General features: G+C 41.8%; 1 protein-coding gene across 1 annotated transcript; it reads left to right on the forward strand.

Annotated features, from left to right (window-relative positions):
* Positions 1-3,714: 3,714 nt before the first annotated feature.
* Positions 3,715-18,085, forward strand: LOC115155721 (tumor necrosis factor ligand superfamily member 11). Its single transcript, XM_029702622.1, has 4 exons — positions 3,715-3,978; positions 7,068-7,103; positions 15,421-15,556; positions 15,818-18,085. The coding sequence occupies exons 1-4, from the start codon at positions 3,784-3,786 to the stop codon at positions 16,261-16,263; spliced, it is 813 nt and encodes a 270-aa protein (XP_029558482.1). The 5' UTR covers positions 3,715-3,783; the 3' UTR covers positions 16,264-18,085.
* Positions 18,086-18,696: the final 611 nt, after the last annotated feature.

Genomic DNA, 18,696 nt, shown 5'->3' on the forward strand with positions numbered 1-18,696 from the left:
TCAAGGGCAGAACGACTGATTTTTTTTCTTATCAGCTCGGGGAGTCAATCTACCAACCTTTCGGTTACTGGCCCAACGTTTTAACCACTAGACTACCTGCCGCCCCAGATGTGATTAAGATCTTTAAACAGGTTAACATTCACCATGACGGGTACTCAGAGCATGTGTTGACCAGCTGGCAAATGTCTTCACTGACATTTTCAAGCTCTCCTTGACCCAGTCTGTAATATATACATGTTTCAAGCAGACCAGCATAGAGCCTGTGCCCAAGAACGCTAAGGTAACCTCTCTAAATGACTAACGCCCCGTAGCACTCACATCTGTAGCCATTAAATGCTTTGAAAGGCTGGTCATGGCTCACATCAACACTATCATCCCAGACACCCTGGACCCACTCCAATTCGTATACTGCCCCAACAGATCCACAGATGACGCAATCTCTATTACACGGAACCCAAACCGGCTGCGTGTGTGCGCCATCGTGCATAAATGTATTTTGTCCCCCCCACACCAAACGCGATCACAACACACAGGTTAAAATATCAAAACAAACTCTGAACCAATTACATTCATTTGGGGACAGGTCGAAAAGCATTAAACATTTATGGCAATTTAGCAAGCTTGCACTTGCTAGCTAATGTGTCCTATTTAGCTAGCTTGCTGTTGCTAGCTAATTTGTCCTGGGATATAAACGTTGAGTTGTTATTTTACCTGAAATGCACAAGGTCCTCTACTCCGACAATTAATCCACACATAAAATGGTTAACCGAATCGTTTCTAGTCATCTCTCCTCCTTCCAGGCCTTTTCTTCTCTGGACTTTATATTGCGATTGGCAACTTTCATAAATTAGGTGCATTACCGCCACCGACCTCGTTCGTCTTTCAGTCACCCACGTGGGTATAACCAATGAGGAGATGGCACGTGGGTACCTGCTTCTATAAACCAATGAGGAGATGGGAGAGCCAGGACTTGCAGCGCGATCTGCATCACAAATAGAACTGACTTCTATTTTAGCCCTTGGCAACGCAGACGCTTGTGCGGGTGCAATAATTGAATAATATAGATTTCTACATTTATTTTGCACCGCTCTGGCCCGCGACATGAGCGGTGGGGTCAGGGTATTACACTTAGTCCCCTCCTGTACTCCCTGTTCACCCACTGCTGCGTGGCCGCGCACGACTCTAACACCAACATTAAGTTTGCTGATGACATGACAGTGGTAGGCCTGATCAAGCCACAAGACTGCTGAATAGTTAAATAGTTACCCGGACTATCTGCATTGAGCCTTTTTGCACTAACTCTTTTGACTCATCAAATACTACTGCTACTGTTGATTATCTATCCTGTTGCCTTGTCACTTTATCCCTACCTATACAGTATGTACATATCTACCTCAATGACCTCGTACACATCGACTCTGTACTGGTACCCCGTATATCTAGCCAAGTTATCATTACTCATTGTGTATTTATTTGTTATGTTATTATTTATTTCAAAATGTTTCTCTCTACATTGTTGGGAAGGGCCCGTAAATAAGCATATCACTGTTAATCTACACCTGTTATTTACAAGGTATGTGACAAATACAATTTGATTTGATTTGGCTTAAAGGCATTGAGGATGGTCAGATTAAATACATGGATCACTTTCCTCTACACAGATGAGAAGCTGCTACTTTATAAAATCCCCTCAATTCAACAAGAGAGACCTTTATGAATGATAATCCCTCATTCATTAGGCACAGGCCCTTATTGGTGTTACCAAATGTACAGTAACATAACCTTCAGGAATGCCATGTAGGTTGTTTGTCTTTAGGAGACACCACTCATATGACTGATATATCATGTCACCCACCTCTAGGCATGGCCATGTGCCTGGGAAGCCTATCTGTCTGTCAGATCAGAGGGGTGGGAAGCTCAGTCTGTCTGTCCGTCGTTGTATACATGCTATGATACAGTGACAGATCCAATGTGTGTCAGTGTTAACATCCGAGGAGGGGAAGACAATATGTGGGTGTTGAGGTTGAGGAAAGGCACGCACAGAGGTACACACACAAACAAACAGGAAAACACTCATATCCTGAGTTACAGAGGGTGAATCACAGAGATATTAGGGTTGGGAATTACTTCTCTAATGACCTTGTAATGTCATGACAGGTTTTTTTCTGGGTCAAAATGGGGCTTAGGTGGTGGGCGTGGGTGTGGTCGCTGGTGCAGTCGCCAAACATACAGTATTCATACCCCTTGACTTACTCTACATTTTATGTTACAGCCTGAATTGAAATGTATGAATTAAAAAAAATCTCACCCATCTACTCACAATAATCCATAATGACAAAGTGAAAACATGTTTTTAGAAACATTTTGCAAATGTATTGAAAATGAAATACAGAAATATCTAATTTACATAAGTATTACCACCCCTGAGTCAATACATGTTAGAATCCCCTTTGGCAGTGATCACAGCTGTGAGTCTTTCTGGGTAAGTCTCTAAGAGCTTTGCTCATCTGGATTGTACAATATTTGCACATTCTTATTTTAAATTTTCTTCAAGCGCTGTCAAGTTAGTTGTTGATCATTGCTAGACAGGCATTGTCAAGTCTTACCATAGATTTTCAAGCCAATTTAAGTCAAAACTGTAACTAGACCACTCAGGAACATTCAATTTTGTCTTGGTAAGCAACTCACGTATATATTTGACCTTGCGTTTCAGGTTATTGTCCTGCTGAAAGGTGAATTTGTCTCCCTCCCAGTGTTTGTTGGAAAGCAGACTGAACCAGGTTTTCCTCTAGGATTTGGCCTGTGCTTAGTTCTATTCCGTTCCTTTTTAACCCCCAAAAAACTCCCAAGTCCTTGCCAATGACAAGCACACCCATAACATGATGCAGCCACCACCATGCTTCAAAATATGAAGAGTGGTACTCAGGGATGTGTTGTGTTGAATTTGCCCCAAACATTCCACTTTGACATGATGGGGTATTGTATGTAAGCTAAGCTAGTGACACAAAATCAGGCACTGTACATGTTAGAGGCCCTTCCCCTCCTGTTGGCCGCAGAGACAAAAAAAAGCACAGAGAAATGCTTACAGTTTTAAAGTTATTTTCCTGCTATTCTACACATTTTGCTATGGGCTGAGAGAAAAATGTGCAGTTTTAAAGCTAATTTCCTTAAATTCTACACATTTTTCCATGACTAAACATAACAAAATCAATGGGGGCCCCATGCCATTCTTCCTGACTACGTATCTTTATTTTGGTGATTGTTGGTTCTCAAAGTATAAGCTATAAGTCCATCAGCTACATTCACTCTTCAAGGGAAATCTTTAGCATAAAAATGACTTTCCCAGACTCCTATCATTATAAAAACCTTCATAAAGTGGTTATAACTGCCATATCTCTTTTTTAATCTAGCAAATGTAACCTTGCCAATCATTCCATCACCGTCGGAGTGGGAAGATGATCAGGTGTCCGCTCGTTTGGCTGGAGGGGGTTTGACGCGCCGCAACTGCTGTGTGTTATAAAGAGCCCGGTTTCGATGAACCTGTCCTGTACCACAGTTATGGTTCTGTGTATGTTTGTGTGAATGCACGACGTTGTCTTTAACGGTAGCACACACACACACAAACTAGACTAAAGATATCTTTCGTCTGATTGGCTGTCTCTCTACAGAGGGAGCCGCTAGTCTTCTGCCCACCCACTGTTTATAGCTCTCCTCTGTCAGAAGTTCAGAACTTCCTTCCTTCCAGTGAGAGTAGTCTATTCATCCAGAGCACCAGGACTCACCATGGCAGCTAATGATTACCGAGGCTACCTGAGGAACCACGCCGACATGGAGGGCGCTCAGTCCCGCTACCACCCGTCCCATGGCTCGAAACCCAAATATAGACCGTTTATATTCGTTACTCTGGCTGTTATGGGATTGCTGCAGATTGCATCGAGTGTGGCGATCTTGTTACACTTGACAGGTTATCTCCAAGAGGTAAGAAACACTTTTCAAGACGCACAACGGGTGATAACATAACTATGCGACACACTTGCGAGTTGCGACATGTGCACAGGTGCGCGTCAGCATTATATCTTGAACTTGCGGGTGGCTACATTAAATTCGACTTTAAACAAGCAGCCTGACAATTGGGTAAAACAATCTGCAAAAATTGTTGCATCGTTTTGAAATTGTAATTGACTCACATTAAGTTTAAAATTGAGAGTGAAAAGTGGGCTACATTAAACAGTTGTCTTGTTTACATTGCATTGAAATACCCAAACCTATAGCCTTTTGCTGTTTCAAGCGCACATTGTTGAATATCATTCAAGCTTGCAGGTTTGCGGATACAGTTTGGGCTCGCGACTTCTTGAGGAACTTGCGGCTGAAGTGCGCGAGCACTTTCCTTTTGAACAATCTCTGCTCTCGACACCCAGTGGCGGTAATTCTGTGAATTTGTCCCCAATAGTAAAACCAGCTGTCAGCACTCTGAAATAGCACATTTCTCTACTGATGAGATTGTCTGCACAGATTATAAGGAGTTAAGTTATTTCAGCAAGACTTTATTTTCCATGTCACAGACCTTATCAAAGCAATCTCCCGTTTTCACAAAGATAAATCTCAATAGTGAGTGTTGCCAAATGGGGATATTGTAGCCTATATAAAGATGTCATTCAAGTTATCTTGTTTGTAAAATACATCTGTTTTTACTTAAGCAGGAATGTTTACTCTGTTATTTTCAGTTTTCTGTCGGAAATGAGAAAAAACAAATGTTTCTTAAAGTGTATGAGGTAGTTGGGGTAGGTGGTTTTAAAAACCATCCAATAATCTCTACTGAAGATGTTTAACGTTCTCAAATTCAAACATGCTGTATTGGCTTGACATAATTACACATTGGTATTGCCAAAGTAACAAAACACAATATGAATATTTACCAGTTGTTAAATTTTAGCTCTAGGTCTTCTCCAGTCAAGCCATTAGGCCTCAGCACAGAGAGAGACAGAATAACATGGCAGTGATATTTATGTGCTTCAGTGCCAGTCAGGTAGCTAACCTGTCATGTACCACTATCACCCTGCACAATCAGTCTTGTATAAGACAGCATTAACATTATTTCTGGGTTGTTATTATTGCTTTATGGTGGTTTCTAGAGTTGAATGATAATCATGTTTCAACAAGCCAAACAACAAGAAAACATTTCAGTTCCATCATGATGCTCCATCAGTCTTCACACGTAGGCCTAATGAAGCCCAGAATGGTGTATGTGTGTGTGTGTGTGTGTGTGTGTATGGAGAGAGCCTGCTGCAGAATGATGTGTGTGTGTGTGTGTGTATGGAGAGAGCCTGCTGCAGAATGGGTGTGTGTGTGTGTATGGAGAGAGCCTGCTGCAGAATGGTGTGTGTGTGTGTGTGTGTGTGTGTGTGTGTGTGTGTGTGTGTGTGTGTGTGTGTGTGTGTGTGTGTGTGTGTGTATGGAGAGAGCCTGCTGCAGAATTGTGTGTGTGTGTATGGAGAGAGCCTGCTGCAGAATTGTGTGTGTGTGTGTGTGTGTGTGTGTGTGTGTGTGTGTGTGTGTGTGTGTGTGTGTGTGTGTGTATGGAGAGAGCCTGCTGCAGAATGATGTCAATGTTGGTTGACCAATCTTTTGGCATAAACACAGTGGTGTGTGTCGGGAGCTTGTTAACTCCTGGAGAAGAGCCCAAGTAGGAAGGAGAGAGAGGGGTGTTGGGAGAGAGAGAGAAAGGGAGGAGAGTGATGAGAATGATATATAGCTAGAAAGAGAGAAAGAAGGAGAGGAAAGAGAACAGGAGACGGGCAGAGAGAGGGCGAGAGATGGTAGTAAAAACTATACATTTACATATCGGGATATTATTTTTGACGATGTATCGTTTTGACAATATCGCATTTTTATTTTTGTGCTAGGTGGCTATACCTGCACAAAAACTCCAGCTTTTTTTGTTCATAGCTTGTTCTCCATCTTCTTTTTAAATAGGGAGCCAATTTGTTTTCACAAACTGTTTCCATGACTGAACAAAACTTGTTTTCTCATGGCTCTCTTGTCTCTCTGCAGCAGACAATATGTGAGCGATATGTTTGGAACATCGAATCGCAAATAAAATCACAGTATTGAATCACAATACATTCACGCTTCGAACACACTGACAGCGTCATTGCATTTTGGTACACCAGAATTACATTCATTTCCAATGGAACGCTGTGTTTGCCTTGCAGCAATGAGTTGCAGAGGTAGTTGCAGTGCGTTCGGTGTGGTTCATACCTTGGATTTATCCAACGTATGGATCAAACTGTATGCTTAGACTGCTTGATAGAAATGGTAGCAGAAGGTGAATGTTGAACTTTTGTTGCATACATATCCAGATGATGCTGCATACTATTTTGCACAATGACGCTGTCGGTTGTTTGAAGCGTTAGGATATGTATTACAATCCTATCGGCACCTAAGTATCGTGATAATATCATTATCATGATGTCCCTGGTTCAGGTGGTAGAGCATGGTGCTTGCAACGCCAGGGTTGTGGGTTTGATTCCCACAGGGGACCAGTATGAAAAAGTATGAACATTTATGCAATCACTACTGTACTGTAAGTCATTCTGGTTTAGAGCTTTTGCTAAATTACTTAAATGTAAAAATGAGAAATGGCTATTAGAGTTGTATTTGTCACAAGGACCAGATGCACTGCTCCCCCTGTCTGAACATCTGTAGGAGTTACTGTATCTGATGGGGGAGTAGGAGGCAGCACAGCACCGTGCCTCAGGATCTGAGAGACCAGGATGTACAGGGCATCTGGTTCTAGATGGGGGTATAAGGGTGGGAATGGGTATGGCTATGGGGAATGGTTGAAGAGGCCTGGTGCAGACTTGAACAGAGAACTGGCACCTCTAACCTATGGATACACTGCCTGCCAAGCTGTCACTAAAAGTCAGCGTAGGTCTTCCAGGTTTCAGTCAGTGAATTGTGACACACTTGAGGCTACCTGTCAACAAACTGTGTCTGTTTTACTCTGATAAATTAGGGGGATTGTTAGGTAATATGTGTCTTCCTAACGCCCATGTTTCTGTTCCCAGGTCGATCTCTCCTCTGCAATGCAGCAGCCAATGGAGGTGAGTCGACCCCTGTCTGATCATAATAACCAACCCTCTCATTGGTCCACATTAGAGGGTTTTTACTTTAATGTTGTCCGGTACTTCCTGGTAAGGTACAATTAATAGAGCTATGTTTGTCATTAAAGCTCAGAGATTGTTGGGTTACAATTTATTTTACAATCTTATATCAGATGTTATTTAGTTACACTATTTGGTATGTAATAAAAAAGATAACTGCCATTTCGAAAGTAAATCAGATTACAGGATATAAATTCCGAAGCTGTTTCCTTTTTGGCTTCATTCACTGATTCTTTGACACGAAACAGCCTTGTCCTGTGTGTGAGTTAGCCTATGGCAGTCCTATTTGGCCAAACCAGAATATCAATAGCTGGGGGAAACTACTGGGAAACCACCATGGTGTGTATGTTCAGCAATTGTATTTCACCAAGTGAACAAGGTGTTCCTATAACAGATTACACCTGGTAAGCATTTCCTCCTCCTATAACTTGCATCCATGAGTGAACAGTATTATCAGCATGGGGTGTACAGTAGGTAAATGGTGAGACGTTTATATTATAACCAAAACAAGGTTACCCATTCTCAAATTTGGGCTTAGTCTTGCTGTTCCCATGGTTCTGTTTTTGTGCCTACCACAGCAAATGTACACCCTAAGCCAAACCCAGCTTCAAACCCTAACCCCAGTGTGGTCAGGAGCCTGTAGAGAGGTCAAGCCATCCTCCCAGTCCCTACCCACTGATCAGGGGTCAGACATGTTTCACCTCCCCAATAAAGCGAGGAGGGGGGTCGGCCTAGAGTCCGATTTGCCTGTAGTTTACTGTATTGTACATGGGGCACCAATCAAATGATGTCATGGTTTGGCGGCGGTGATTGCTAAGTGCATGCATAACCTTCACTCATTAATGACAATGGCATAACGTACGAATGTGTGTGTGCCTTGAGTAATCTTCGCTCATCAGTAACAGTGGCGTAGAACGGTGGTCGCGGGGCGGAATGCACCATTGTTGAGGTCTGACATGGGTTTTCTGTAAATCCTTTTTGGAACATTCCACCATCTTGCTGGCACAGGTTTCCCCCGGCAACAGCAGAATCTTTCCAGGAATTAAAACAACACAGAAAGAAAGGAATCCGCTCTGCTTTGCTTAGCTGTGTTTAGTTTCCCATAATGTATTTTGAATTTGCCCTTGTTGCCCCAGAGGAGTGCTTAGACAAACCACCCACTCTGCTCTGCTGGCTCTGCTGGCTCTGCTGGCTCTGCTGTCTCTGCTGACTCTGCTGTCTCTGCTGTCTCTGCTCTGCTGTCTCTGCTCTGCTGTCTCTGCTCTGCTGTCTCTGCTCTGCTGTCTCTGCTGTCTCTGCTCTGCTGTCTCTGCTCTGCTGTCTCTGCTCTGCTGTCTCTGCTCTGCTGTCTCTGCTCTGCTGTCTCTGCTCTGCTGTCTCTGCTCTGCTGTCTCTGCTGTCTCTGCTCTGCTGTCTCTGCTCTGCTGTCTCTGCTCTGCATTGGACTGAGGAGGCCTCTGTGTCATCAGGTTGACATCTCAGACTGGGATGGTTCCCATGTTGTAGTCTCAGCCCTGCTCCAGCCTCCAGGCCGCAGAGTGAACCCTGCTCTAGGCTTTATGAGGTGTGAGGCTGAAAGGTCTATTTGGCTCCCTGTGTGTTATCATAGAGTCTGCCCTGGGATGTGTGTGTGTGTGGGTGTGTGGGTGCATTGTGATAGTCTTCCCAGGGACCAGTGTTACTTCGCTGACAAATGAGTGGGTTTGTTAAAGAGCAGGCATTATTAAGAGCTGTCACATCTCATGTTTGCCTTTGTTAAGTGCTCTTTGATCCAGACATATTAGACCTACAGTGGGCTGGCTGCATTGGACCTGTGGTCAGCATGATGGCAGGAGGGTCAGAGAGCACAGGATACTCAGAGCTCAATGGGTTGGAACTGATGACTCATGGCTGTAGTCTATTGCACAGTGGACAGTGGACTGAACTGGGTGAAAGGTGATACAATAGAATAATACAGTTCATCAGTGGAGTGGATAACTACAGTCCTGTAGTAAACAGTTACTACCCCAGCCTGAGCCTCTGCTCTGTAGCTCTCCAGCGAAAGGAATCTTCTCTTCCTGGTAAGGAGGTATGAGGTGGTCGAGCGTCTCACCACAAATCAAAGCTCAATGCCAAAATGTTGGGCCAGGGGGGAGTTAGTTCCTGATTTCTCCATAGCCTTGGCCAGACTTGTTTACACTGTCTAATTCTAAACCACTTTTCTGTAAACATGTTTACACAGCAAATTGTTTTTGGAAGAGAGACTGTACTGATCTTGGACTGAACATCGTACAAGTCTGTCTGCTCCTGTTTTGTGAGTAAATATACAAGGCTTAATATTAGTGTTATGCAGGTGCACTAATGTTGCTGCAAACCACCGTGATGATCATGCCGGGGCAATAGTCTGTTTTATTTGAAATGCTCTGTGCCATTCCTATTCAGAGGTGTTGTGTGTCCACTTGTGGTTTTCAGGTAATTTAAGAACAATCTTCAACAGTGTTCAAGTCAACACTTCGCTTTTGTTTCTGGTATTTAATTGTATTTATTGGCTCGAGGTAGAGCGGAGATGAGATTTCAGGCATACCAGGGCTGATCAAAATGTGGGAAATTATACTGAAATTATAAAACAAGTTGAAACATCTACAGGATGTCTCTGTTCTGGAAGTAAGTGTCTCTAGCAGACAGACAGTAGGTCTTCACACGGAACCTGTTCAGTGAGGCAGGCAGGCAGGCAGGCAGGCAGGCAGGCAGGCAGGCAGGCAGGCAGGCAGGCAGGCAGGCAGGCTGTTTACTTGCATAGAGACTATGTTTTTCTCTATGTGCTGTGTCTTGTCTCCAGTCTATGTACTGTAGCTCTGACTGGGGATACACATGTCATCGCACCACTCCAGGGGTGAATCTAATCAGATTTACAAGTTGTGCCAGAACTGTGAAGGGAACATCCATCTGAAAGGTGACATTACCCAGCAGCCCTAGGGTCCCAGAACCAGACCACAATTTCTGGTGCTGCTCACAACTCAGAGCTCCGGGCTTAGAGGTTCACTAGGCAGAACTAATGGGAGAAGTGTGTGGGAAACACACACATGCACACGCCTGTACACACACAGCATAAGCTATAATTAAAATAGACAATGAAATAAGCATTGGTTGAAATATGTGGCGCTAGCAACTGCTTAGAAAGTATTATGATTCGGCTAATGATAAATCACTTCTAGATAGAGGTTTGCGGTCACTAGAGCCCTCATTCCCAGCTCGAACCTGACAGCCAGCCAGGCCTCAAATTCTGTGAATTGATTGGGGCTGGGCAGGTTTTGGGCTTGCCGTGCTGTATTAAGAAAATAAAAAACAGTGTCTGAGCACCTTTTAGCCTACAAAGCTCTCTGTCAGCTGCAGACACTAGCGGTGCCAGGATTCCAATATTGGCTGGGCCAGAGAAATTTGTGGCCATGATTTAACTTATTTTTCTGATGATTTAAATATTTAAATGTAGCGATACGAATAGGCTGGAGTGCACTCGGGAGAATGATGAACCATGAGACCACGACAGTCAGCGCATCTCAGTATCAGGAGAAGCCAATGCATCTGTTAAAGCCGATTCAGTGCCTTCAGAAAGTATTGACACACCTTGACATATTCCACATTTTGTGTTACAGCCTGAATTTAAAATTGATTAAATTGAGATTTTGTGTCACTGGCCTACACACAATACCCCATAATTTAAAAGTGGAATTATGTTTTTAGAATCTTTTGAAATGTATTCAAAATAAAACACAAATGTCTTGAGTCAATAAGTATTCAACCCGTTTGTTATTGCAATCCTAAATACATTCAGGAGTAAAAATGTTCTTAAAAAGTCACATAATAAGTTGCATGGACTCACTCTGTGTGCAATAATAGTGTTTAACATGATTTTTTAATGACTACCTGATCTCTGTACCCCACAAATACAATTAAGACCAGGAGTGTTTTCCAATGCCTCGCAGAGAAGGGCACCAATTGGTAGATTTTCCTAGCCACCGTGCTTCTACATCTGCATTGCATGCTGTTTGGGGTTTTAGGCTGGGTTTCTGTACAGCACTTTGTGGCATATGCTGATGTAAAAAGGCCTTCATAAATACATTTGATTGAGTTTCATTGATTAATGGCTGTGATAGGAGAAAACTGAGGATGGATCAACAACATTGTAGTTACTCTACATTACTAACCTAAATGACAGAGTGAAAAGAAGGAAGCCTGTACAGAATACAAATATTCCAAAACATGCATCCTGTTTGCAATAAAGCGCTGAAATAAAACTGCAAAAAAATGTGGCAAAGAAATTTACTTTATGTCCTGAATACAAAGCATTATGTTTGGGGCAAATCCAACACAACACATCACTGAGTACTACTCTTCATATTTTCAAGCATGGTGGTGGCTGCATCATGTTATGGGTATACTTGTCGTCTGCAAGGACAAGGGAGTTAATAGAGCTAAGCACAGGCACAATCCTAGAGGAAAACCTGGTTCAGTCCTACAGACAGTGAAAGACAAATTCAATAACCTAAAACATAAGGCCAATTATACACTGGAGTTGCTTACCAAGATGACATTGAATGTTCCTGAGTGACCTAGTTATAGTTTTGACTTAAATCGGCTTGGAAATCTATGGCAAGACCTGAAAATGGCTGTCTAGCAATGATCAACACCAACTTGACAGAGCTTGATGAATAAAATAATAAATAATGTGCTAATATTGTACAATCCAGGTGTGCAAAACTCTTGAGACTTACCCAGAAAGACTCACTGCTGTAATCGCTGACAAAAGGTGATTCTAACATGTATAGACTCAAGGGGTTGTCAATACTTATGTAAATTAGATATTTCGTTTTCAATACATTTGCCCAAAAATATTTTCACTTTGTCATTATGGGGTATTGTGTGTAGATGGTTGGGCTAAAAATCTATTTAATGCATTTTGTATTCAGGTTGTAACACAACAAAATGTGGAATAAGTCAAGTGGTACACCCTAGACTTCCCTGCTAATGTGCCTTGCTGGACCTAGTAAACTATCAAAAGTAGACCCATAACTGATCCAAATGTTTTCCTAATAAAACATGCATCCAATACACAGGGCGTTTTAAACGTTTATTTTTGGCAGAACATCTTATTTATTGTTTCATTATTCAAGATTCCCTTTGTTATTTTATTTCAAAATAAAATGCTTTATTTTATTGAAAGGCATGAATGACTTGTATGCTGTGTAATGACAAATTAATTTGTTATATTGAAGTAGGCTAAGTTACATTAAGGCAGATAAAACAGGACACACTCTCATAGCTTGATTGTGGATAAATTATATAAGGCTACTACGTGAGTCAAGAGGAAAAGAATACACTTGATTTAGGCTACATTATGGCATGCTATATGTTTCTGATCAGTGCTAGATGAGCAAATGAGCTAGGACCTCCATTTGCCCAGCCAGAGATCAATTATCCAAAAATACTGTGGCGTTTACAGGTTTCCCAATCTTATAACTTTACTAGCTTAAATAACAAATGGACAGAGGGAAATATGGTTAATGCCAACAGGCATTTGAATGTTACACTGCACGGAGTAACGGGGAACTGCACAAAACAACAAACCTAGCATGAACTAGCAAGCCATAAATCACAGTCCAGCGGGAGGTATCTCCCCAGAGAAATAATCACGAGAGAGAAAAAATGGGTCTCTCCCCACTATTTATATCCCCACAAACCAATGTGCAGCTCCCCCCTTCTTCTATTACCATAACAAACCCATCATCAATGAACATGACTGTTGCTGCCAGCCTGGGGCAGGGTCTGCCCACCCTACCTCCTGAGGGTCGCTAAATTACAGACAGAGATTCACTGAAAAAAAATCACATTGATTGATTATCAGACAAGTCACAGGCTTTTGGTCGGGAGTCGGACAGGGTACTACACGAGTGAAGAGCAAATTCCACTTGTTAAGCTACGTAATATGCTAGAATTTTGGGGGGGTCAGCTAATATATGAGCAAACAAAAAAATCGTAGCTAACGTTAACATTTTCCCAGCCTAATTGTTACCAAATATCCAAACGGAGATTCAGTGAAAACAAAAATCTGACATTGATTGATTAATCAAGACGAGTTCCCTACTCTTGTCTCAAAGCAGCGAGTTGGCGCTGTCCCAGTCAAATCGGTGCTGAAATGTGTATTTGTAATTATTAAGTATCCTATTAGCTGCTGCCAAGACACCAGCTACTCTTCCTGGGGTCCAACAAAATTAAGGCAGTTATATATCATTTAAAACATTACATTTCATAACACTTTACCCAATACATTTAGTGTGTTCCTTCAGGCCACTACTCCACTATCATATATTTACAATACAGCATCCATGTGTGTAGAGTGCGTGTCTTATCATGTGTATGTGTGTCTGTGCCTGTGTGTGTTTCTTCATAGTTCCCGCTGTTCCATAAGTTGTATTTTTATCCGTTTTTTTATTTGATTCTACTGTTACCTGATGTGGAATAGAGTTCCATGTAGTCATGGCTCTATGTAGTACCCCCCCCCCCCCCCCCCCCCCCCCCAGAGTCTGTTCTTGATTCTGGGATTGTGAAGAGACCTTTGGTGGCATGTCTTGTGGGGTATATATGGGTGTTCGAGCTGTGTGCTAGTAGTTTAAACAGGCACCTGTTTAATGCATTCAGCATGTCAACACTTCTAACAAAAACAAGTAGTGATGAAGTCAATCTCTTCCATTTTGAGCCATGAGATTTACATGCATATTATTAATGTTGGCTCTCGGTGTACATTTAAGGGCCAGCCGTGCTGCCCTGTTCTGAGACAATTGTAATTTTCCGAGGTCCCTCTTTGTGGCACCTGACCACATGACTGAACAGTAGTCCAGGTGCGACAAAACTAGGGCCTGTAGGACCTGCCTTGTTGATAGTGTTGTTAAAAAGGAAGAGTAGCACTTTATTATGAACAGACTTCTCCCCATCTTAGCTACTGTTGTATCAACATGTTTTGACCATGACAATTTACAATCCAGGTTTACTCCAAGCAGTTTAGTCACCTCAACTTGCTCAAGTTCCACATTATTTATTACAAGATTTAGTTGAGGTTTAGGGTTTAGGGTTTAGTGAATGATTTGTCCCAAATACAATGCTTTTAGTTTTTAAAATATTTAGTAGTAACTTATTCCTTGCCACCCATTCTGAAACTAACTGCAGCTCTTTATTGTAGTGTTGCAGTGATTTCACTTGCTGTAGGAGCTGACGTGTATAGTGTTGAGTTATCCGCAAACATAGACACACTGGCTTTACTCAGGCCAGTGGCATGTCATTAGTAAAGATTCAAAAAAGTAAGGGGCCTAGACAGCTGCCCTGGGGAATTCCTGAATCTACCTGTATTATGTTAGAGAGGCTTCCATTACTCTCTGTGTTCTGTTAGACAGGTAACTCTTTATCCACAATATAGCAGGGGATGTAAAGCCATAACACAAGTTTTTCCATCAGCAGACTATGATCAATAATGTCAAAAGCCACACTGAAGTCTAACAAAAAATTTATCTCAGTCAATCATCAATCATTTGTGTAAGTGCCATGCTTGTAGAATGTCCTTTCCGAAAGTGTGGTGAAAGTCTGTTGTCAATTTGTTTACAGTAAAATAGCATTGTATCTGGTCAAACACAATTTTTTCCAAAAGTTTACTAAGCATTGGTAACAGGCTGATTGGTTGGCTATTTGAGCCAGTAAAGGGAGCTTTACAATTCTTGGGTATCGGAATTACTTTTGCTTCCCTCCGGGTCTGAGGGAACACACTTTCTAGGAGGCTTAGATTGAAGATATGGCAAATAGGAGTGGCAATAATGATCATCTCGGTCAGGATTTCCCAAACTCTATTTCTTTTAAATTAGTATAGGCTAATTGTTGGATATGACTTTGGGAGTTTCAGTATAAGCAAGAATTTGATACATGCATTCAATTGCATTAGCCTACTTTATTCCAATATTTTCATCATTCAGTTCATTAAGGTGAGTTTTCCTCTCAAAATGTTGGATTATTGTGTGCTTATTGACATTTACTGCATTGATTGATAGGAACTAGGAAAATAAGCATTTTACTGCACCCGCCATAACACCTGCTAAACTTTGTACCCGACCAATACAATTGTATTTTATTGATGGCTGTTTTCTCATCTCCTCACTCCGCTGCCGCCCTCTCACAGTTCCACTCTGCTCTGACATGCATTGTAGCGTCCCGTTGATGACCCTTTCCATTTCCTCAGGAAGTGCAGACGGAACCCATCATGTTCGACGCCCTGAAGGACCCGAGGAAAGGCAGACAACGCTGCAAGAACCAGGGGAGGGAGGGGCTTCCATCAGCTCATCTACCAATCAGAGCAACTATAGACTATGTGAAGAGTAAGTCCATAGCAATAGCCAACAGTAAGCCACAGCTTACAGCTAGAACTAGCCTACTGCAACCAATACTAGTATACAGTACAATGGTGAAAATATAATTCTGACAACCTCTGTCTGTTTGACAGATTTGACTAATAACATAATCATTGAAGTTTTGACTGACTTATTGATTGATTGACTGATTGTATTACTGGTTAGTTGATCGCCTGACTGATTGATTCATTAATTTATTGATTGGCTGTTGTATTTGTATTGTTCCAGAAGGGGAGCTGAGAGCAGCTATGATTCATTGGGACGAGGCGCAGGGCCACCTGAAGAAGATGCGTTACCATGACGGCCGTCTCCTGGTGGATGAGCCAGGCCTGTACTCCGTCTACGCCAAGACCTGTTTCCGCTACTATGACCTGGGACCTGAGACAAAGCCTGGCGATGCCACGCCCCAGGCCGTGGACGTGAACAACGCCCAGCTCATCCAGTACATCTCCCACGAGAAACACACGTCCCTGCCCAGCAAGTCTGTGGTGCTGATGAAGACAGGAAGCACCATGCGCTGGAATAACTCCCAGTATAACATGTACTGTGCCCAGCAGGGCAGGGGGGTGATGCTACAGCAAGGGGATGGACTGTTTGTTAATGTGTCCAATGCCTGGATGCTGGATCCTGAACCAGAGGGGACGTACTTTGGGGCGATCAAGATAGGGAACTGAAACCGCGTACAGAGGAGGAGGAGGATGTGCTACTGAACGTTCTATAGACGTAACTGCCAAAGAACCACTGAGAGAGAGACAGAGCACTTGTTGTATGTAACATTACTGAATTTGTATTTGATTTGTTTTAGTTTTTTATTGAAAGGAATGGGCTATGTTGCTCTTCACCAGATAGAGAATTAGGATATGCAGTCATTTAAGTGAGGTGATATGGATACCTCCGTTCACTCACGAGACCTCAACAAAACCCATATGCCGTTCACACATAGACTTAACCTGTTCCTTATGGTCCAAAACTGCACAGGATGCTTTTTAGTTAAACATTTTATAAAGTTGATAGTTATCAACCATTTTAGATTGTTGATATTTCTCATTCCAGGGGAGCACTTTTGAAAAATGTTGTTAGGATGTGTTTTTAAAGTATAGCAGTGTGAATCCTATCTTCTGTTTATCAGCCGACACAAAGTCATTCCTCATCGCTAGTCTGGCCCCTCGTAGTTTACAAAACATTGTCATCGTCTTGAACAGAAGCACAGCTGGGGTATTTTGTTTATAACTGAGGAGAGTTTCCGCCAGTGAACTCTTTGGTACACTCTTAGAAAAAAGGGTTCAAAAGGGTTCTTCGTCTGTCCCCATAGGAGAACACTTTTTGGTTCCAGGTAGAACCCTTTTTGGTTCCAGGTAAGGTTTTTACATGGAACTCAAAAGGGTTCTACCTAAAACCAACAAGGTTCTACCTTGAATCAAAAGGGGTTCTTCAATGGGGACAGCCGAAGAACCCTTTAAGGTTGTAGATAGCACCTGCGATGCAGTGCCTTAGACCACAGCAGCACCTTTTTTTCTAAGAGTACCATAAGTGTAGTGTAGCCATTAGCCAATGATGCTCCTCTGTCTCTCTTGGGTAAGGATCAACTCAAGTTTAGAGGGTGAGGAGGAGGTTATTCAGTAGTAAACATAGTATTACTGTCCATTCAGGCCCAGGCAACATTTACCATTACATAGACATTATTTAAGGGAATAACAACAGCTGTGTAAGAACAATGATAAATACTGTATCAATCACTATTGATTTTTGTTTTCCAAGGAAATACAGAAAAGTGAGTATAGAAGTACTCCATAACTGCATGTACTTAGTTTAACCAGGAGAGACCTGCTGCAATCATCCCATTAACTGAGGGGAACATGGTTGTGGTTTCGTCAAAAGTCTTTTTTTCTTATTTTGATTCGTTTTCCCCCAAATTACACAGTATTGAACACTTTTGTCCAGTTTTTGGTGGTTTATACAAGTAATGATTATCAAAACACACAAACAACTTATGTAAAGATGCATACTGAAGATAGCTGGCCTGTCTTACCGTGGGGGAGGAGCGCAGAGATTCCTGTCTTTATGAAACTAGCGGATCCAAATTGACTTTGGTCCACCTTTTAACTTATAGTTCCTTTTTTCATTTGACTCTTTGAGGTAAATGAGAATATGCACTAAATGTATTTATTTATTAGCTATAACAATGCAGATAGGGACCATTGCTTAAATGACCTGTCTGCTGTAAAATCTTGTCTATTTGATGTCTGTATTACAGTAGGAAGTACTTAGTTTATTAGTAGATGCGCTTTTATTGTCCAAACACAGGGGCTCAATGTTAAATTCTGTATTTGTATTTTTTTATTACGACAATTCTGTGTGCACTTGCCTAGCCGAAGCAGAATATACTGTCCATCATAAGACCGTAGCAAACTTAAGTTTAAAAATCTTGTACATTCTTTTTTTTATTTGATGTTTATTTATGTCAATTTAACTAATAAAATCATTACTTTTATATATAGGTTTGACGTTTGTTAAACATTTTTTATCATGAATGCATAACGCATACTATGAATTGTGGATAATGTGTCACATCATCTTTTACAGACTTGAACAGAAAGTTTTTAAAATTAGTTAACCAAACTCCAGCACCAGCTCCAGCACCACGTCTTTACCCTACAGTTATTGTCATATGGTTAGCGCTGAGCAATTATTTTTCAGTTTTAATCAGATAATTGACTGACTCTGTTCAGATATTGAAATTCCATTTTGTTCAGTTTTTTTTCTGTGAGCTCTATTGACCAGGCACATTTAGCTGCGTTTTCTCTAGAGATAAATCAGATCATGCCCAAACTGTGTGGTGTAGTAGGGATTAGTAGTAGGTATGGCTGGGCGATATGGCAAATAAATTATCACGATATCTATATATTTTTTCATTTGATAACGATAATTATCACGATATTAATAAAATAATGTTTAAAAGATGCATATCTGCTGCAGACTCAAGAATGCCTAATGCCTGAACAAACCACTAGGCAGGTAGCGTAGTGGTTAGAGCGTTGGGCAGGTAGTCTATTGGTTAGAGTGTTGGGCAGGTAGCCTAGTGGTTAGAGCATTGGGCAGGTAGTCTA

Source organism: Salmo trutta, chromosome 20 (genome assembly GCF_901001165.1).
Source record: "Salmo trutta chromosome 20, fSalTru1.1, whole genome shotgun sequence".
Classification (NCBI taxonomy): Eukaryota; Metazoa; Chordata; class Actinopteri; order Salmoniformes; family Salmonidae; genus Salmo; species Salmo trutta.

Excerpts from the sequence above, each read along its gene's own strand:
- LOC115155721 (XM_029702622.1), top strand. The coding sequence starts at position 3,784 with ATGGCAGCTAATGATTACCGAGGCTACCTGAGGAACCACGCCGACATG. Across the intron at positions 7,104-15,420 it reads CAATGCAGCAGCCAATGGAG|GAAGTGCAGACGGAACCCAT; the intron begins GTGAGTCGACCC and ends CCATTTCCTCAG. Across the intron at positions 15,557-15,817 it reads AACTATAGACTATGTGAAGA|AAGGGGAGCTGAGAGCAGCT; the intron begins GTAAGTCCATAG and ends GTATTGTTCCAG.